Source organism: Rousettus aegyptiacus, unplaced genomic scaffold (genome assembly GCF_014176215.1).
Source record: "Rousettus aegyptiacus isolate mRouAeg1 unplaced genomic scaffold, mRouAeg1.p scaffold_m13_p_12, whole genome shotgun sequence".
NCBI lineage: Eukaryota > Metazoa > Chordata > Mammalia > Chiroptera > Pteropodidae > Rousettus > Rousettus aegyptiacus.
The window spans coordinates 19,477,347-19,498,691 of NW_023416287.1; the positions used below are offsets into that span (position 1 = coordinate 19,477,347).

At 48.1% G+C, this 21,345-nt stretch overlaps 1 protein-coding gene across 1 annotated transcript in view; it reads right to left on the bottom strand.

Moving 5' to 3' along the window:
- Positions 1-209: 209 nt before the first annotated feature.
- BPIFB1 (BPI fold containing family B member 1) overlaps positions 210-21,345 on the bottom strand; it is a 28,247-nt gene continuing 7,111 nt past the window's right edge. The window contains exons 2-16 of the mRNA XM_016162207.2: positions 20,148-20,304; positions 17,476-17,617; positions 16,712-16,819; positions 15,626-15,775; positions 14,767-14,848; positions 11,277-11,340; positions 10,079-10,164; positions 8,877-9,056; positions 7,712-7,765; positions 7,055-7,213; positions 5,685-5,752; positions 4,785-4,830; positions 3,819-3,882; positions 2,819-2,895; positions 210-588 (exon numbers count right to left, since the gene is read on the bottom strand). Coding sequence (XP_016017693.2) covers positions 556-588; positions 2,819-2,895; positions 3,819-3,882; positions 4,785-4,830; positions 5,685-5,752; positions 7,055-7,213; positions 7,712-7,765; positions 8,877-9,056; positions 10,079-10,164; positions 11,277-11,340; positions 14,767-14,848; positions 15,626-15,775; positions 16,712-16,819; positions 17,476-17,617; positions 20,148-20,262 — 1,428 coding nt within the window. The 5' untranslated portion in view covers positions 20,263-20,304 and the 3' untranslated portion in view covers positions 210-555. The remainder of the gene's footprint in view (positions 589-2,818; positions 2,896-3,818; positions 3,883-4,784; positions 4,831-5,684; positions 5,753-7,054; positions 7,214-7,711; positions 7,766-8,876; positions 9,057-10,078; positions 10,165-11,276; positions 11,341-14,766; positions 14,849-15,625; positions 15,776-16,711; positions 16,820-17,475; positions 17,618-20,147; positions 20,305-21,345) is intronic.

The following is a 21,345-nucleotide window of genomic DNA, read 5'->3' on the forward strand; positions in this document are numbered from 1 at the left end:
AGGCCCACTGAGGGGAAGCCACATCCCAGGGTCTAACAACCATTGAGTGGGGACAGGCCAGAAATCAAAGGCTGCCTCCAGTGCACACCGTTCAGAGATCCCTTCACCCACCACACTGCCAAGATCAGCAAAACGTGAGTCCCCAGCCACAGAGGTTGTCCTACCATAAGTGGGAGTCTTAAGAACAACACAGAAAGCAGGGGGGCACAATTGGCTTTTTTATTCCCGAAGCCCAAGGAGGCGGCCAAGACCGTGGACATTCTCCATGTGTGGTCTGCTGTGGCCCAAACATAGTTTGGACTTGGCCCAGAATGGCTCATAAGGGCCTGAACATGACCCAGATGTGGCTTGGATGTCCAGCCCCCAAGCCTGCCAGGGATGCAATGACTCCTGAGTTGGGACAAAGATACACTCCAGACTGCAGAAGTCACAGACAAGTATTTATTGCAGAGAGGGACACCTACAGAGCTGGCTCCTACACTCTCACTGGGACCCAGCATGACGTGGATGGCCACTGTCCAAGTCCTCACTGGGAGAGGAGAGAGGTCTGGAGTTCTACGAGGAGGCTGGGGTGATCACAAGAGCATCCTGGAATTGGAGAAGAAAAGTCAAACAGGATTATTACCTCCTGCTTTGCTGTTCTTTATGCTGGTTTGTCCTCTTTAAGGTGACCACTGGCATTGGGGGTCATGACCCTGAACTCACTCATACAGAATTCTTGAAAGGGTCAGAGGACCAGGGTCTGTGTGTGAATAGCGACACCATGCAGGGGTCTGGGGCGCTAGTGAAGTATCTGCGTATGGAGTGTTGGATTGTGTAGGATTGTTGTCCGCAATCCCAATTAATCACCCCCCCCCCCCCAAAAAAGGTTTTATCAAGTGCAGGTTCCTGGCTGTATAAATTAGGTTGAAGGCAGCTAAATTTTTAACAAGGTTCTGGCCTTTTTTTTTTTTTTTCAATTAAGTGTGATATGAGGAACTTAACCTAATAAACTTGTCCCAACATTTTATTATGATTATTTTCAAACATACAGCAAATTTGAAAGAATTTTATAGCGAGCACTTATACACGTATGACGTAGATTCTACCATTAATTTTTTTAAATCATACTTGCTTTATCTCATATCTATCTACTTATTCATTTCTTCAACTAGATTTTAAAACATATTATATTATAAAGCTACGGGAAGGAAATTAATGTCCTGCTAGTCCCAAACCAGTGAATAAAGCAAAACAGGAAGTTTGGAAACAGATCCAAAGAATGAAATGATACCTTTCCAACCCAAACTGTAAATGATGGATTATGTGGTACAAACTGATTTTTTAAAAAAGTAGAAGAAGACAGTTGCTAAATACCCTCTAATAAGAGATACAGGAAATAAACTAAGCTGCAGCCATCTAGTCATATTGACACCAGTTGTCCACCTAATAAGAATCAAGTGCAGTATGTGTCTTAAACTGCTTATGTTATAATTGGATCATTGTAATGTAGTTCATTAGTGCATGACCTGTGTATTAAGACATCTGCTGGATTTTAAGAATGAGGATTCTGGGTTCAGAGAGGCCAGAGGTCCCATGGCTAGAGAGCCAGAGCTGGGATTTGAAACAGTTCTCTGCTCCCTGAGTCTAGACTCTCAGCCTCTTTTGGTACCATCCATAGTATGTTCTCATTTTTCTCCATCGAACGCAGCTGAAGGGTAGACACAGTTTTTGAGCGGGGCAGCTGATAATAAGTCACATGTCAACTTGTCTTTGAAGCCAGTTAACAAAGCCTCTTACCCTTCTCCCAGGTTCGACCATAGGTGGTGGTGGGGGGCATTTTTGAGACTTCTTTTCCTATGGGGATTTCTCTGGAACTAAACAGCTTGGGAATTCAGTGACATCAGTCTATAGCTTTGGGCAAATCAGGACTAATAAGAGTTACAGGTTTGGTCCAAAGTGTCTCTCTGGCCTTCAGTTGGACACCCTGGCCATGGAAGAGTGGGCAGTTACCTGTGGATTTTCTAATTATTAATAATTCTGCTTTTTTAATGTCTCTCCCACTCTAGAGACTCTAGTTTCTAGTGGACTGGAAATTCCACTAGGGTTCTGTTTTGTTCACTGTTGTGACCAGTGTCTGGCACACAGCAGGTGCTTAGTAAGTGCTTGCTGGCCAGCTGACTGAGATGGAACCACCTCACTGTCATTGGCTCATGTAGAGATTGGGGCCCAAAGTAGGGGGTTATCAGGGCAGGTACTGAGACCAAATCTTGACTGACTGTACCACCTACTGGTCGTGTGATCTTGGAAATGGACTTGCAATCTTTGAACTTTAGTTTCCCCATCTGTAAAATGGGGATTACAACAGAATTAACCATACAGGATGGGTGCGAAGAATGAGAAAGATGTTACTTATACCCCAGTGCCTAAATGATTATAGGTTGTTAAATATTATTAATGATTATATTTGCAAATGGGGGTGATTCTGCTATAGCTCCCCTCCCCAGAAGTTATGAAGAAAAGTCATTTGCTCAATAGCATTTATTGAGCATTTACTATATGCTCAGCTTTACCGAAGGAAAGAATAAAAGAATGAATGAATGAATGAATGAATGACAGGTAGGGGGAAAAACTGGAGGTGTAATGACACCAGGCAAGGACAGTTGCACTCTCTCACTTACACCTGAGAAACCAATACCCTGAGAGAAGAAAGGACTTGCCCCAAGGTCCCCCATGAGTGACCAGAGGGGCCAGGATGGGAACACAATCCCCACCTCCTAGCCCAGAGCTCTCCACGTGACTGTGCCCTCCCTGGGGCAGGATGTTTAACCCCACTTACCTTGGTCAGAGACCATGAAGCTGCTTCAAATCCCAAGGCCTTTATCATTGACATTGGGATCCCGGATCTCAATTTGCCTGGAATAACAAATGTGGTCAGAGACTGGGTGGGCCTGGGGTGGGGCTGGGCAGCTGTGGGCAGGCTCTTAGTTCCCAGAGGAGAACGTAAGACCTTGCACACCCAATTCAGACTATCCATTTTGCCTCTGCTATCTGTTCTCTGGCTGAGCACCCACCCAGCTTCATCTCCCCAACCTTTGCCTCCAGCACAGGTTTCTGGCTGCTCCAAAGGGCACCCCTCACATCCTCTTACACTCCTGCTCAAGAACCATCATCCACAGCAGAAGCATCTGTACTTTGAGATTTCTCTTCTAATAAAATAAAGAAATGAAAAAGGTGGGGCTGGCACTCCCATGACCTGGATCTTAATTAGAATAATTCCACCTTTTCTCTCAGCCTTTTTCACTACTAATACAAATAACAACACCAACAACAGCAATGGCTAAGAAATGTTGAGCACCGACCATGCCAGGAACCCACTTTCTGCCCTTTACAAACATCATCTCTTTTATGCTTCTGAGGAAGTTGCTCTTACTTCCCCATTTTATAGATGGAGAAACTGAGGCTCGGGATGATAAGGCATCTTATCTAAGACCAGGCAGTCAGCAAGAAGGGGAATCAGGACTTGAACCCAGGTCCATCTGAAGTACATCGAGGGTGCTCTTGTCTGTTTACACCTCTGTTTCTCTCCTGGTGTCAGCCCTGTGAGGCTGGACATTGTCTGGTTCATCTTTGTGTGCCTAGGTTCTGGCACCAGTTGGAGATGGGGGAGCTCATTTCCAGCTGGGTGACCAGGAAGTCTTCCTGGAGGAGGTGGAATTTGAACTAGGCTCTGAGGATGGGTGGGAAATGAATGAAAGGGGGCCCAAAATGGAAACTCGGGTAAAGTACCCATCCTCATAGTCCTGGGGAGTGGGGAGATGGATGACAAAGGGACACACCATTCTCATTTGGTATCAGGACAGAGGTGAGGATCTCACTGGTGATGTCTTTCAGCAGTCCAGGCTGTGAGAAAGAAGGGACATTGTTACTTTGGCTGAGAATCCGAAGTCCTTCCAGCCACTCCTAGGATAGGCACAGCCCACCCACATGGTGAGGACAGCTGGGCTGGTAGAGATGCTGGAGTCCCAAGTCCCCTGCCAGTCAAAGCTGCAAGGCTCCTGAGAGTGGCACAAACCCAGCTGGCCCTGGGGCCCAGCAGATGGGGAGATTGGGGTGTGTTAGAAGAATACATTTCCTGTCCCCTACCCCAACTCTACTGGTCTGTTCCATCAGCACATGCCCTGAAGGAATTTTGCCCTCTGTTTCCTGAGATTTTAACTTTTCAAGGGAAGCCAGAAGTCCTGATTTTCATTAAACCTCCTTATTTAAAAATATTAGTAAAAAAAAAAAGTATACACACACATATGACAAAACAAGACAAAAATATAAGAATAAAACAAACAAACAAAACAAACAAACCAAAAAACAACCACTCCTTGGCAGAAGACAGCATTCAGTCACCTTGAGATCTCTGTTTAGTCTGACTCAGATGGGGGAACTGAGGACCAGAGGGGGCTGTGATGACTCATCACTGAGATGAGTCTACATGCACAAAATGAGATTGTGAATAGAAGATATTTGTTTTCTAATTTTGTGTCAAAACTTCACAGAAGGAAAGCGAGCGTATCCGTGTGTCTGTGAGTATATGTATGTGGTCTCAGCTGTGTTCGGTATACAGTAGGCACATACGAAATGCCTGAACCAGGAGGTTGAACTTTGTGGCTAATAATGTGGAAACCAGCCAGTCCACCATAGGGCTGCCTCTGGGGCCTTGTCTGAAGCACAGTCTGGGCAGTGTCTCCTTTCGAAATGGATCATCCTGGGCTATCCCGTGTCTGCAGAGACAATCTGCTAATAATACTCACGTTGAACAGGCCAATGCCAGAGTTCATCAGGTGGATCCGATGAGAACTGCAACAGAAGATGCCCGTGAGAGTGGTCCCTTGGAATCTCATTCTTTCAACCAACACCTATTTATTGCGCACCTACTATGTACAGTACAGGCTCTGGAAATATAGTAGTGAACCAAATCAAATCCTTCCATTATAATTGGAGGTGGGGATGCAGAAAACAAATAGCTGCCCAAAGAATAGAAAAGTCATCCTCAGAAGTGAGGACTGCGGTAAACTGGGGAGCTTGGTCTTCTTCTAATGGGGGTACCTGATTCCCAGCTCAACTCTTTGCTGTCATGTAGGCACGCAGGCCCACAGCAGTGAGATATTCTGAGTTTTATATGTTGGTGACTCATTTATATTAAAAATCCAAACCCTATGTGAGCCAATCAAAACACATCGGCAGGCTCGAGTTGTCCTAAGAGGCTCTAATTTGTAGCCTTTGAGCTCCCTCTGGGGTAGAGGAGGGTGGTGGGATGGGGGGCAGGGAACAGGCGCAGAAGGCAGCAGGAGCCCTGTGCTTCTGGGCTGGGCTGTATGAGGGCCTAGCTTCTGGGCATGACCGTCACTGCTACTATCTTGAGGTGTCCAGAATGAGCCGCCCAATGGTGCTGGGCAGGCTGTTCCCATGGCCAGGGTCAGCCTGCCCCATGGTTGCCGCAAAGCCACTTCCTTTTCCTTCTCTGTCTCTCTCACTCAGTCCTTGACAGTGGGACAGTCCAGGTAAGGTAGCCTTTCTGCCTGTCCTGAAGTAACCTTCACTGTATACTCACACCCCAAAGATTCAAAACACTAGGTGTTTAAAGAAACCCAATGGTCACCAGGCAGGGCTCATTTTCATCACCAGAATCTTCACAATGATTTACATGTTACCTGATTTCATTCAAGTTGAGCATAAGTTGGTCATCTTTGGTGTAAAACTGAGCTTCTGAGTTGGCTTCCTGCAACAAGAGAAGCCCAGGCCCCATTTCTTTTAGAGGATGTGTCAACGGTGGGGTGTGGGGTTATGAAAGGAGGCTCGGGGTCAAGCTGAAACTTGATTCTCAGCTACTGGCTCTGTGACCTTGGGAAAGAGTTTGACCTCTCTGGGCCTCACTTTCCTCATCTATTAAATGGGATAGTACTTATACCCACTCCCCACTGAAGAGATTACCACATAGGATTGTTGTGAGGAATGATGAGGACAGCAGCCAATATGCATGGAGCCCTCACTATGTGTCAGGCAGTGTTTAAAGAAGTTTATATGATTGCCTCCTTTGCCTCCTTTGAGCCTCACAACCCTATAAAGTGGCTCCTATTATTTTTCTATTGTAGAGGTGAGGAAACTGAGGGACAAAGATCAGTAACCCCCAGTAATGTTAACCATTATTATGGATGAAAAGGTCAGAAGCGAAGCCGGGTGTCAAATATACAGGTGCTAAATATATATAGCGATTTGACCTGTGGGCTGGAGTGAGCCTGAGGGCAGAGTGCTAGGCTCCAGCTCTAGTTCAGCTGCACCAAGAGAGTAAACTTGTCCTGCAGGCCTGGTCTTGGTGGCCTTCTGAAAAGTGCCTGCCATTGGCCATGGAGGGGCTAGATCATCAGGGAGTGAGGCTGGCCTGGGCAGTTCTTTTCCACTGCTGATCAGAGGATCAGAATACAGGAAGCCAGGACACTGTGCTTTGTGAATGGCACCCCTGAAATTGCATGTGGATAACCACAACTGTATGCAGCGACTCTGCTGTAAGGATAATGTCAACATTAGCCTCCTACTGACATTCAGGTACTCTCCAGGCTCCTTGGTTAAGCAGGATTCTAGTGCCCAACCATGAAGCCTGTGTTGTCTCTCTTCTCTTTACCCTCTTTAGTGGGTGTGGTTGGTGCCCCACTCAGATCCTCTCCACAGGGCAGGGCATCCACCCCTCTGCAGCTAAGAGTCCACAGCTGCCCCTTCTCTGGAGAAATGCCCTTGTTCGAACAGATTGCCTTCCTGGGAGATTATGTCCCTCCTACTCCTGGGGATGGTTAGTGGCCGGTAACTGACTAACAACGGGGTGTAAAAGGCCTGACTGACAAAAAAAGTTCCAGGGTTAGAGTTGGGCCCCCAAAGCTCCTGATTCTTAGTTTTGAGATGCCCCCACTCCAACCCTGCTGGGTAACAAGAGTGGTGGAAACATTTAGCAAGGCAAGAGGGGTGAACAGGAACGGTGAATGGCAGGGTCCCTGAGAATGCTGCCAATGTCACAGGCAATTGAACTCACAATGCCCAGGGTGAAGAAGGGGCGGCGAACTTCACTGGTGGCGAATACTTCCAGCACGATCTGTTGGGCCACCTTGGCACTGCCATAGTCCAGAAGGAGCTCTGGGGTCTTCTGGGTTAGGATCTTCACAATCTGTGTGCGCTGCAGCTGATTTGCAGCCTGGAAGGACGTCAGACCTGCATGTGGCCTCCCAAGTGTCCCACCACGGCCGCCCATAGGTCCCATGTGACTCCACGTGTCCTGGCCCTTGCCCAACTTTCTGGACTGTGCTCCAGCCACACTGTCCCTCTCTCAGATCCTAGAATGGATTGTTGTTCTCCCCACCTCACAGCCTTTGGTTTTGCTTTTCCCTCTGTCTGGAATACCCTTCCTTCCAGGGAAGCCCCCCCAAGTTTCCCGGACTCCATCAGGTGCCCCAGTAATGCTCTCATAACCCCTAGAATTGGTCCTTTGTTACCGAAATATTATCTGTGTAATTATTTAATTCAGGTCAACCTGTCCTGTTAGACTGAAATCCCCATGAGGACAGGAACCAGTCTATAAAAGTCACCAGTGCTGGAAGGAGGGAGAGTGGTCCTATAGGTGTTTTCCTCCACAGAGGCCAGTGGGCAGACCATAGCAAACACCCATCAAGCTGCAGATGGCCAAAGGACTAACCTTTTCACTAATCATCTTAATGTTGGACTTCAGCCGCCGGGCCAGTTCAGGAAGCTGAGGATGAGAGGAAGCCAGAGCAGGTCAGCTGTACAGGAGCGGGGAGATGCACCTCCAGCAGCCCCACTACTGGGATCTCCAGAACCCTGGAAAAGCCGGGTAGGCCTGGTGGTCCAGGCTGCATGTTCATTACTGGTGGAACACAGCACTATGTCAGCTGCTGTGGGGTATGGGGTCCCTGCTGGCCTGGATTTTTACTGTGGGTCAGTGGTGGTGGTGGACCTGTGGGCAGGTCCCTGCTCCTGGAGGACACAGAGAAATGATCCAGTTCTTACTATAGTCATGAATGTGGTTGCTAGTGACCACTCCTCTTTTCTTGACATCTTAGCCCCTTACTCCGAGTTCTAATCCTCAAGAGCTTGATTGTCTGCTGGCCGTCAGCTGACTTGAAGTCTTGATACTCTCCTATAACTTTGGGCCAAACTTTCCCTCCTGTGGGCCTCAGTTTCCCTATCAGTCAACCTGGAGGAGGTGGCACTGATAATGAGCCTAGAGGCCAAGGCTGTGTTGGCCTCTAGGCTCAATAGGAAGGGCCCTGATCGATTAGTGATGCTATGGGTCCCATAATGGACAGCAGCAGCACGACTGCCATTCCTGGACTACTCAGTATCTAAGATGCCTTTTGGCTAGATAGGACTGTTATTTGGTAGAAGAAGCAGGTGTATCAGGTTCCAGAGGGCAGACCTAGGACTGGAGCTGGATGTTACAAGGAAAGTTACAGCTTTAGAGCTATGTATCAGAGGCGAAGACTGTTAGGGGAAGGAGGGGGCTCTGCATTACTAGAGGGGTTTAAACTGAGCTTGACAGAGGATTCATGATCAGGGGCTTAGGGCAGGGGCTTCCAAACCACCCCCACCCCCCAGCCATGGAACTGGGCTGCACAGCAGGGGGTGAATGGCGGGCGAGTGAGTGAATCTTCATTTGTATTTGCAGCCAGTCCCCAGCCCCACTTCAGATCATTAGGCGTTAGATTCTCATAGAGTACGGTTCTTGGTGCCAAAAAAGTTGGAGACCTCTGGTATAGGGGGTCCTTGCACCTCCTTTGTTTCAGGAAATTCTTATGATACAGTAGAGGTGCCTCCATCCTCTCTCCCATGCCAAGGCTTACCACATAGTCCAACAGGACCATGAATTCTTCCGGAGGGAGCAAGGCAACTATTACAGCATTCACCACATCCTGCCTCACGGTGAGGCTGAAAGGGGCTCCGTCCAGGGTGGGAATTGTCAGGGAAACTGCAGACTTATTAAACCAGTTGGTCACATTTCCTTGTGAGTCCAACAACTTGGCCTAAAGAGACACAAAGCAGAGAGGTGGCTGGGAACTTTAACTCCACAGTGTACCTAATAACCACCTAGAAGGAAACACCGCCACTCAGCCTGTTTCCCTTTTTGCACTTGCTTCCAGGAAGCTTAGCCTGGAATTCAGTGCCTTGCCATAGGCGATGCGTTATCTCAGGGGCCTAGCAACATCTATTCCACCTGCACCCCCTTAGATATTCTCTGATTTTTTAAAACCTTAGATGTCTTATTTGATATTTAGGTTTCAACTTCTCAGCTACCTTGCAAACCCTTTGGATGAAGGAAAAATCCAAAATTGCAACAAAATGGATGGAAATGTTTGATGCTGCAGTTTTCTAAGGGATCCATGAAAACTGATCTGGGATTCAAGCTGCCCAGGTTGGCCTGGTCCCTTAGGGAGTCCAGCCCCAGTGTGAATGTGTAGCTCCACATTTTAGAGAGAACTGACAGTTATTGGCTTCCTCCTGCATGCCAGACCTTGTGCAGTCTCATTTAAAGTCCTCTTTTTGGTGACTATTATTATCTATATTTTACAGATGAAGACACTGAGGTTCAGAGAGATGGAGAAACTTGCCCAAAGTCACACAGTCAAAGAGTTGTGGAGCTAGGAGAGAAACGTAGGTCTGTGTGATCCTCAATGACATGTTTTGTTCCTGGTCTCTTCTTTCAAGGTAACCAGATATTTGGGGATTGGCAAGGGCTTGCCTGAGAGACAGGCCGAGAGCCCCGGTACACACACTCTGGCCCCTGACTGGGGAAATCAGCATTGGAAGGCAGATCACTAGGATCAGCGCTCTATGTGTGGCCCTTAGACTCTACCTGCTATTTTTTCTCCCTCAGAATGGTTTACATGGGACATGTTCAGCTTGTTGAGATTTTTCTACATCACCTGTGTGTCCTAACCATGACCAGTGTTTTCTCTCCTGAAACAGACCCATGGTGTCTGATCCTTGGCGGTCAGAAAAGGGCAGTGGTGTCCCCAACTTACTCTCAAGTTCCCATGACACTCACCGCAAGGTTGAGCTGGATGGCATTACTCCTGATGATGGGAGACAGAAGATCAAACTCCAGGTGGTCAGAGCTGAGGGAAACGGGCACTGCTCAGGGACAAGAAGAAAGTTCCGTGAGGGTGGAGGGAAGTATTGGATGGGGTGGTTTGGGGGCTGCTTTTGGCTGGAACTGCATTATTGCAGTGGGGAGGTTAAGTATGGAGGAGCAGTAGTAATGATGATGTTGGTAATGACAATGACGAAAATGACATTTACTGAGCGTATATCAAGTGCCAGGTGCTGTGCTAAAACTTTACATGTGTTAGCTCATTTAAACTTCACAAATAACCTCACGAGGTAGGTCCGATTTTTACACCCATTTTGCAGATGGGGAAACCAAGGTTCAGAAAAGTGAAATGATTGCTCATTTGAACCCAGTTGGTCCTGTGCCATCGTTCTGGTTTGGAACAAAACCGACCCGTTGCTTGTAACTTTTCAGCTCCCCATCAGACTGCAGTTTGCACTCAGGCAGGGTCTGGATCTGTCCCCTGGATCTGTCCGCTGGATCATGTGTGTTCACCTGGGGATTCCCCACTTGGCCACCAGGGGGCAGTGGCGCTTCAGATCCCAGGACGGTAGATGGTAGCATTTTCTTCTTCCTGGCAATTCCCACTCTGAGGGGTGTGAGCACAGCAGAAGTGGTGTGGGGCAGAAGCCTGTGTCCGCCCATCTCTGCTGCTCTCAGTGAGGGAGAAATGGCTTCCTCCTGAGCATGCATCTCATCTCTTCCTTTGTTATCTCTTCCCTAATAGCCCTCAGTGGTTGCTGTATCATTCATTTATCCATTTAGCATATGTTTGAAACACTTTTCTGTGTCAGATAGAGCACCTACTATGTGCCTGGAAACTTTCTGTAAATTTTTAATCCTTGCTAGCAATTCCGTGAGGTAGGGATGTGTGAGCCCCTTTTACAGATGAGGAGCTGGGATTTGAACTTGGATTTATGTGGGGTATCCACTGGCTCACATGGAAACTTACATATAGTGAGCACTGGAAGTTGTGTTCAATTTCTGCCTGTTCATCCCAGGCAAAGATCAACTGATGCTCCTCCCACCTGCTCCTGGTCCAGGTTGCTACTCAGGCCTGACTGGTAAGGCATCCCCTGGGCAGAGCCAGGGCCCAGCAGTAAAGGAAAAGAGTGGAAAGGAGCAGTGCACTTACCCCTCACCAGATGCAGGAGGTCTGCATACATGTCCTCAAAAGACGCCTTCATTATAGGACACAGCTGTAATAGCACAAATGCAGGGGCTTCATCAGTGAGGGAGCCTGGACAAAGCCCTACAGTTACCCATGCCCCTGAGTCCCAGCATGGTGCTCACGGCCAGCCAGATTTTCATCCATGGCATTGAAAACTCTACTCTCCCAGCCATCTCTACTGCTCAGAACCCACTCCAGCCCCTCGTGTCACCTGGAGTCTTTTTCAATGATTTGTCCTTTGTCCTATGCCCAGGGTGCACCTGGTGAGCCAGGTGCCCTCCCTATCAGACTACTCATCTTGCTCTCAAGAGCCCATGTTTTCCATGAAAGGGAGATGGAGAAGTCATTCCTTCATTCAGTTATTCATTTGACATGTCATTACTGAGTTCCTTCAGCATGTCAGACTCTAGAACACAGGCTGGCAAGACAGACCCAACCAGACTTGCGAACAATCTCTTTCTTTCCTTTGTGGGTGTCTAGCCGCAGCACATCCCTTTTGCCCACTGAACTCTCTTCACTCCCAATTGCCATTAATTTTTATCAGCAGTTTTGGACTGTAGTTGATCACGGTAACTGAAATGTTGGACATTTCTGGAGACATTTTCGTTGTCATAACGTGGGCAGTAATTTACTAGCATTTAGTGGACAGAGGCCAGGGATGCTACTTAATAGCCTGCAGTGCACAGGACATCCCCACTACAAAGAATTATCTGGTCCAAATGTCAATAGTGCCAAGGGCAAGAAACCCTGGCCTAACCTAATCCTGGCCTTGCCTGTTCTGCTAAGGAGGAGGTTAAACATTGACTTGCCTGTGGGACCCAAAAACCTTGTTCTCTGCTCTAGGCAGTCCATTTTCCAGGTCAGTACTCTCAGATTTTTGTCATTTTTGTCTTAGATACAACTTCTCCAGTAGAAGAACCTTCTGGTTGACTACCCATTGCCACTCTCAAGAAAGGACATTGTACTTTGAGAAATGTTAACTTTTTTCTGTGAAAAACCCATTCCCTGCTCCTAGCTGCTTTGCCAACCCAGGACTCAGAGAGGATGAAGGATTTGGCAGCATTCACTGCCAAGGGACTGCCTGTTCCTCATGGGAAAGGTGTCCCAGGTAACCTTTGTACCTTCTCCCAGATTGTGACTTTCTTTAATTTCACCAGTGGGTCTCAACCCTGACTACATTTTAGAATCCTCCAGCAGACAAGCTAGAATCCTTTGGGATACTAAAGCTCTGCCCGGACTAAATAAATCTGAATCTCTGAGGTAGAGCCCAGATATCAGTATAGAAGTCCCAATTATCCTCAGGTGATATGTTCCCACACCCCCAGTGCATGCCCCACGGATAGCACTAAACCCTACATATACTATGCTATTTCACTCTCTGTATATATCTTGTACTTAAAAGAAGCATTTTATGGCTTCTCTTTGGTGTATCCAAATTGTCAGCATCCCTACTCTTGTGCTTTGGGGCAATTATTAACTAAAATAAGGGTGTTTTTTGAATACAAGTAATGCGATACCATGACACTCTGATAACCAGGATGCCTACTAAGTGGCTAACAGGTGGGGAGCATATACAGCGTGGAGATGCTGGGCAAAGGGGTGATTCACATCCCAGGCGGGATGGAGCAGGACGGTTCAAGATTTCATCATGCTACTCAGAACAGCGCATAATTTAAAACTCATGAATATTTATTTCTTTAATTGTCCATTTAATATTTTGGACTGTAGTTGACCACGGGTAACTGAAACGTTGGAAAGCGAAACCGCAGATAAGTGGGGGACTACTGTGTTTTAAAAAAATCTTCTCAGAGGGTTCTGATGTGCAACTGAAGTTGGGACCCATGTATTTATACTGATGGGGCTTCAGCATTTTCTAGATGGGCTCCTATTGGTTTCAATGTGCTGCACCTTTTCCCTTCACATCTAGTAAAATATTCATATGACCATCATATCAAACCCGGTGAGTCTCAATGGGAAACTGTGATGATTAACAGAAGGCCGGTTCTCTCATATGCTTCACTATACGTGGCTTTTCACTCTTAAACACAGATATTATACAAAAAACATTTTGTAATTCCAAGTTTTAGCAAAAAATTTCTTTTCTAGTAAGTTAAAGTGTAGTAAATGTAAAAAACCACATTTTTAGCTATTAAAGTATGATGATAGCTAAAGTGTGGTTTTGCTAGAGGCTTGGAATAAGTTTCCACCTGGGCCCTACTTTAATAAACTTCCACTTTTAAATAGAAAAAAAAATCCTTAAAAGAAAAAATATCTCATGTAAGAAAAGCTAAATTTTACAAAATTATTCACTTTCAGATTTCTTTAAGAAGGCTCTCTAGAATGGTTTAGTAAAGTATTAGATATGATGCAGCTTTTACAATAATTATGAATATTGTACAATGGCATAGAAAATAGATATAACTTAAAGAATATCATCTGATCGACACTGAGTGCAGTCACATAAAAACTACAAGTGCACGTGGATGGAGATTGGAAGGCAATATGCAACAGAGAAAACAGCTACCAAGTTAAGGTAGAAGGATTATGGGTGTTTTTTCCCCAAAGTTGTTTAGTTCTATTATGATTTCATTTCGAAAAAGTTTTATTATAAAAAATATATTGGTTATATGACAAGCTGTTTTCAGCCGTAGGAGGCCCTTTATGAACACATCTTGGAACTTACTGTCGAAATCAATGGCCAAGGTGGGTGAATCCATCTTATAGAGTTTTAACTTACCTGTGGTGTATAAGGGGCATATAAAATGAGATAGACTCGTGTTTACTAACTCAGAAAAATAAATCCAACAGGACCTGGTGGTGACAGATCCCTGAAGACCACAAGTTGGTATGAGACACTGGTGTGCTAGAGGCAGCTTGTACCAGTTTGTGAGGGACAGTTGTTAAATTTCCAGCAATTTCTGAGCTGGGTACTAAAACTAGACATTATTAAAAGTTAAATGATATTAACTTACAATTAAATAAATTATACTAAAACAAAGTTAATGAAATCTCAAAACTCATTACTTCCTAATTAGTTTGCTATGTCTTACTGTTATTTCTTGCTCTTGAGGTTATTTACGTCTGCCATATCTGTGTGGTGGAAATACCATACAAGAGTGTGCTGCTTTGTAGTTCTTCCCAGTTTTGCTCAGTGACATCACATTAGTCGCTTGAAGTTGGCCTTGGAGGGAGTATTTACACTAGAAATAAGCAAATGCTGTAAATCTGAGCTTCCTCCGCTCGGCTGCTCCAGAGTCCGTTGTTAACAGTTTATCAGCACAGCTCTGACTTTTGGCATTTTTATTACCTTGACCTCAGTGATCCATTGCTGAAAGAATTATGTGGGGCCCAAGGTTTCCCACTCAGGTCCCTTAGCACCAGCTTGCATTTCCACCCCAGCCCCACAGGGGAAGCAGTCTTTGCAGGCCAGCGAGAAGGTCCTAATTCCACTCACCTGGCTTTTCACTAGTTTGGGAAGGGTTGGCACCAGGAGGTTCCTGATTTTGTTGGCGAAAGGGCTGACCAGGATGGAGAGTCTTCCAGAGACAAGGGGAGAGAGATTAGGAAAGGTCAGAGATGATCACTCCTCCCCTGTTTTGCAGAAGGGGACACTGAGTCCAAGGGGGGAAGGAACTTGCCTAAGGTTACATGGCCTGTTAGAGACAGGGCTGGGAGTAGACCCTGAGCCACGTGTAGATGGTGGCAGAGAGTTCTCAGGGAGCAGGGGCTGGAGGTTGTCACAGAAATCTGTGCTGGACACTAGGACGATGGCAATTGGCATTTCTCCCCATTCTCCTAATAAGGAGAAGTGGAGGGAAGCAACACGTTCTTGAGTCCCTGCTGTGTGTGATGCACTCTGCTGAGTGTTTACTTATGGCTGTGGCCTGAGCTAATCCTCTCACGGTAGCTTGGAAGATGGAGTGCAGGGAGGTGACTTGCCCAGCATCGCCCAGACAGTAAACAAGGAGATGCATTTGCCTGACTCCAAAGCATGTTTTTACCCATGGCTCCACTAAAGCCTGCCTTGGGGTGGTTTAAGGGGCCCTAAGAAGGTAGCTCCTCTGCACCTTTAAATGTTTGCCCACTTTCTGGCATGATGCTTGAAATCCTACCATTATGGCTTCCATCGTTGATGTCTTAAACTTTTTTGGCATTACATATTCCCTGAAAGAAGCCCCATATCAATAGTCAGGAAGGACAGTCCCTCTCTTTATCTGAGCATCAGTGTTTCCCATCTGTAAAATGGGGCAGGGCCACCACCCAGCTGCCCTCCCAGGCATGGCGGTAGCCTAGCCCGAGGTGGCCACACTTACTTTCGCAACATGCTGATTCGCAGGCTCCCGTGGTTGTTGGAGCAGTCTTCAAGGACGAGTTTGGGGCGACCCGTCCTCCTGGTCTCCACTCTGATGATGGCTTGGGCCTCTGTCTCCATGTGTATCTCCACGATGCTCTTTATCAGGGGCCTGGGATCGGTGGTGCCCGATGCTGTGAGCACCACCCCAGCCCCAGGATGGAGCAAACCTCTTGTCCCTCTTTGTCTTCTGGCTCTCTCACCTCCCTTCTCAGACCCCATTTCTGGGTACTCCTCATCTCCCCCATTTTTTTTTTTTTTTTTTTTTTTTTTACCCCAGCATGTCTCAGGCTCAGTTTTTTGATTCCTCTCCTGGTTTAAATCCCCTGCATGTGACAACAAATTTATACTCAACTTCATACCCAGGTGTCTTACAGGCACTTTAAACTTAACATGTACAAAACAAACTGTGGATCCTTCCCAAACCTGCTCCTTTCATGATCTTCCCCTTGGTCTTGGTTTCTGGCCACTCAATCCTGCCAGTTACACAAGCAAAAACCTTGGAGTCAGCCTTGACTCCTCAATCTCCCTCTCTCTACCCACGTTCAATCATCAAGATTGAGTCTTGTTGTCTCTGCCTACCTCCCAAACATATCTAGCATCTGACCACCGCTCACTACCTTCCTGCCCCCAAACCCTCCTCCAAGCTTCGGTAGTTTCTGGATAACCTCACTGCCTCCATTCTGGCCCCTACACACAGTAGCCAGAAGGACTGTTCAGAACGTTAAACCATGTCATGTCCCTCCTCTGCTCAGAATGCTACATGGCTCCCATCTCACTTGGTAAAAGCCAAGTCCTCACCTTGGTCCACAAGGCCCTTACGATCTGGTCTCAGCTTCCTGCTGGCCTCACCTCCCACCATTTTCACTCTCTCTCCCCCCTCTCTTTGCCATTCATTGAACAAAGCCAGTGCACTCTTGCCTCAGGCCCTTTGCCCTGGCTCTTCCTTCTACTTGGAACTCTCTTTTCCAGATACCTGCATGGAGGAAAGGGGGAATGAGTGGGCGAATCTGTCAGGGTTGCTGTGCCTGACTGAGGGGATACTCACGTGTTGAGTCCGGCCACCATGTCCAGTGGGACTTGGACCACTAGCTCTTGACCATCAGCTGAGGGGTGCACCTGCAGCTGGAGGATGTTGGCTGAGGTGACTCTCAGCCTGAATGGGAGGAAGGAGAGGTGAGATTCATCTGAGCATCATCTCCAAACTTGATCTCCGTCTTTCCTGTCCCCCCTGATGCCCAGCCAGCAGCTGGACCCAAGCCCTGTCCACTGACTCCTCCCCAGCATGGTCTTGCCTCATTCCTCCCCCCACTCCTGCTCACAGCGCTCCCACAGCTTCCCCTTAACTTAGGAGATGAATCCCAGCTCCTTGGGCTGACTTGTAAGACTCTCTTTGACCTGGCTCTTCTGACCTCCCAGTTGTCACCTTGGGGTTTGAGCATTAGCCATTCTGACTGACTCTCATCCCTCTCTACCTTTGCCCAGGCTGGCCCTCTACCTCTACTGCCATTTTTCTTATGAAATCATTGGCTCACCTGTCACCTCTACTGAGAAGGCCTTATCTCTTTACCCTCTCACCCCAGGTGACCTTCCTCTGGGGTTGCCCTATTAGGGCTCCTGTGTGACTCTCTTGTAGTTATTATTAACTCCTCTAGGAGCTTCTGAAAAAGAAACTTCATTTGTTAACATTCTTTCTAGTCAGGCACAGAGTCGGCATCAATTGATGCCTGTTAACTGGTTGATTGAGTGTGCGTAGTGTGTCCTGGGCAGGAGTGTAGGGAAGGAGCTCCCAATTTAGTCTTCTTGACTTACCAGATAATATAGTTCAGGACAGAGTTCACCAGGTTGCCCAGTATGGGAATGCCCCCCGCCGGCTGCTGCCGTATGGAGCTGAGCAGAGGTAGCTGCCGGAGGATGTTGATAACATCATGGTCCTTCAGCTCCTGTGTCAGCCCTGAAGGCAGATCCCAGGGATTAGAGTGTAGCAGGAGGGTCAAGAAGGATGGCTTATTGGGGGCTCCAGGCTGGGATGAGACATCACTCAGGGCTACTTGGATCTGGGCACAAGGTGAGGCTATGGATTGCCCCCTCCTAACCATCTCCACCATGTAGATGTAGCCTTGAGGACAGAGACGCAGATGGGTCATTTTCACACGAAGACTGAGGCTGGGGCATAACTGGGACCATTCACACCCCTGAGCATTGCCAGTCTCTGCTGAGAGCATTGGCCAGGATTCTTGGCACATGGACCCACATTCCTCCCACCAGCCAGTGGCAAACACTTCTGGAGTCAAGAGACAGAGAACCCACAAGGCCCTGCTTAGGACTGTTTTGCTGCCAAAACATACTTGCTAACAATTCTGTGGCAACCACATCCTATGGGCCTATTGTCCAAAGAGCCTCAGGTGATTAGCAGAGAAAGGAGGAGGCAAGATTAAGGGCCTGTGAAACTAACCCTGGGTTCTGTGAAACTAACCCTGGGTTCTGTTCCCTACCTGCAGCCAGAGCCTGTTCGGTTTGTGTGCAGAGCAGGTCAGAAGTTCTGGAGAAATGATGCTTGGGCGGCAGCCCTGGGCCAGTGACCTATGGGAACTGGTGTATGAACACCCCACGTCCCTCAGCCCTCGGGCAGGATGACTCAGGTGGGTGCGCCTCACCATGTCCTCAGTCCCTCTGTGTTATTGCCTCTCAACAGAAAAACCACCCTTTTTGCCTGCGATAACAAAGATGCGCCCTGTAAATATTCCTCCTTTGCCTGCTGGTGCCACATTAAGTCCTGTCAGTAGAGGCTCTGGAGGGACATGGCGGAGGAAGGGGCTCCCCCTTCTGGCCCTGGCCTTCTCCTGCCAGGCTCCTGTGGTATCACTGTCCAGGGTTGTGAGTTCAGCAGCACTCTTGAGGGCAGCTAGTGAGTACTGTGGGTACCTCAGCTTGCCTTCTGGCAGTTTCCAGGAGACAGCTTCCTGGTGAGTCAACAGCTACCCCCTTCCTCAGGAGCAGCTTTCCAGAAAATTCCATTGACTCCCTGCAGGCAGTTCTCTGGCCTCAGCTTGCCAGCTGTGGACCAGCTCTGACATGGACAACTTGGCGATTTCTCTACCATCCAGTGGGCTTCAACCACACTTCTCCTGGGGAGGATTCTTTCCCTCCAAGTTTGTTCTCTCTGTGGATTAGCCTTCCTCTCTCCCCAATCCCCAGGGTATTCTTTGGAGTTCTTTTTTTTTTTTTTTTTTCCTTCTTAGCCAATTCTGCATGACTCCAAACCCCTGCTCATTATTCTTTATACGAACTCACCTGTTGGGCTTACTGTGTGGTTTCTGCCTCTTGACTGGCCCTAACTAACATAGTTGTCTGGTAGGACTGAGATCCAACTCGCAGTGGTAACTGCCTGCCCTTGCCTGACATGCTTCCCACTCTCCTGAAGGTGTTTTCTGGGATCACTTCTAAAACCGACCACTTGCACACAACTCAACTCAAGATTCTCCTGGTTGGGAACCTAAAGATGGTCGCTCATCTCCAAGCTCCTTCTGGCTGAAATTCCATATGCTTGCAATTCACAGTATGGGCCCAGGGCACCTCTGCTTCTCCCCATAGCACCTAGAACTCTCTGTTCCCTGTCTCTACTTGGGGATCCTTCCTCTGGCTACAGTGCCTGTGTAGCCCTTCAGGACCACACCTGCCCACCCAGCCCTGGGCATGCAGAGGGCTGGTCTTTAGATGGACCTCCAGAGCCGACTGATTTTCATCCTCTTAGGGGACACTTGAGAGCAGTGGTTCTAAACTAGGGAAATTCTGTCCCCTAGGAGACATTTGGCACTATCACAATTGAGCTGAGGATGCTGCTAAACATCCTAGAATGCACAGGACAGCCCCCCACAACAAACAGTTATTTGGTTCACAAGGTCAGAAGTGCTGGGGTTGAGAAGCCTGACCATGGAGTTCATCAAGCTCTTGTCACTTCCTGTCCTATTGGATAGTCCCAGCAACCTCACATGGCAGTCTCTCTCATTTGTTTCCAGAGGTGGAAACCGAGGTTCAGGTAGTTTCCCAGGGCCTCAGAGCTACAGGGTGATAAAGCTGTGCCTGGGGCCCAGGCCGCCATACTCCCAGCCGAGGGTCTTTGCTCTGGGGACTGGTTGCATACTGACTCTAACTCCAATGGAGATTTAGGCATGAGAAATAGGAGAGGCAGGTATATCATCACACGCCGCGCTACATGCCCCTTCTGCAGGCTGTGGGACTAAGAGTAGTGGGTCTTCGGAATTATGGAATTTAAGAAGGCGGCGATCTTGGAATCATGGGCTTTTGGGAATCTTAGACACTCCCAACCATTAGAACTTGCCCACTTGCATCTCACTTTAGACCTGGGGTCCCAGTTGTGCCTTGCACATCCCCAGTGATGGGGAATTCCTTCCCTCCTTTGGAGAGCTGCTCCACATGCCACCTTGCCTTATGGTGCTGAGGCCTGGGTGGCTGAGACTTACTTTCTCTGATGACTTCTGGGCCGAGGCTCAGAACCGCAGGGGGGCTGAGGGTGGCTCTGACCAAGGTGGCTGCCAGCAAACCGCAGAGGAGAGTGAAGGTCCTTGAGCCAGCCATCTTCTTGGGGGTCGGTGAGCAGCAGGTGGCAGGCGTCAGAACCTGGGGTGAGCACAAAGGGCCCTGTTAGCCAGGAGGAGGGGCCAAGGGCAGGCCCACCACACCTGGTGACTTGGGGCATGAAGTCCGGGAGAGGCCGTTTTGTGAAGTGGTTAAAAGAGAGGGCTCTGGAGCCTGACCGTTCGGGTCTGTGTCCTGCCTCTGCCGCCAGGTACTAGTTGTGTGGTCTATATAGTCAACTTAACCTCTCTGTGCCTCAGTTTTCTCATCTAGCAAATGAAGCAGTGCCCTACTTCATAGCGTTTGGCACTTAAAACCCTCAATAGTCCAACCTCAGCCAACTCCACCTCCTGCTCATTCCCTTTTTGCTCTATAAAGTTCCAGTCACCTGAAGCTGCTCGAAGGTCCCGGAACATACCCTGTTGTCTCCTGTGTCTGTGCCTTTTCCCTTGCTCTTCCTTCTTCCTGTGATACTTTTCCACTTCCTATGGATTCCTATTCATCCTTTAAAACTTCGCTCACATGTCCCTTTCCTCTGTAAAGCTTTCCCTCTTCTACATCAAGAGATCCTGGACCACACTTGGAGAAATATTGTCCTATGTGCCCAGGACAGGCAGTTTGGAAGCAGGAGGTACATGAGAATGCAGGTAGGACTCAAAGTGGCAAGAAAGCTGTTTGCTTAATCCACAATTCTAAGGGGCCTGAGGAAGGAATAGATGGCTGCTTGGAGCCAGAAGGAGAAAGGCAGAGAGAGAGAGAGAGAGAAGGAGAGGCCTGCAGGTGTTTCCTGGGAGAGGAGCTGGGGGTATTCTGGTCCCTTGGCTGCTCTGTCTTCTCCATGAGGTGGAACATTACTGCCTGTAACCTGGTTCTGAGTTCCCCAGCTTGCATTCTGGCTCAGCCTCCAACCCCCCATGGAAGCTTCTGCCTCCTGTGGACTGTTCCGCTTGGAGGGAGGAAGGATGCTGATCCAGAGACCCGAGCTCTTGCTTGGCTCGGCATGTGGTTTCCTTGTTGCCAAAGACAAATGTGGCATCTGGATGATGTGTGTCTTCTATGAACTAGAACAGGGTGAGCTCTTAG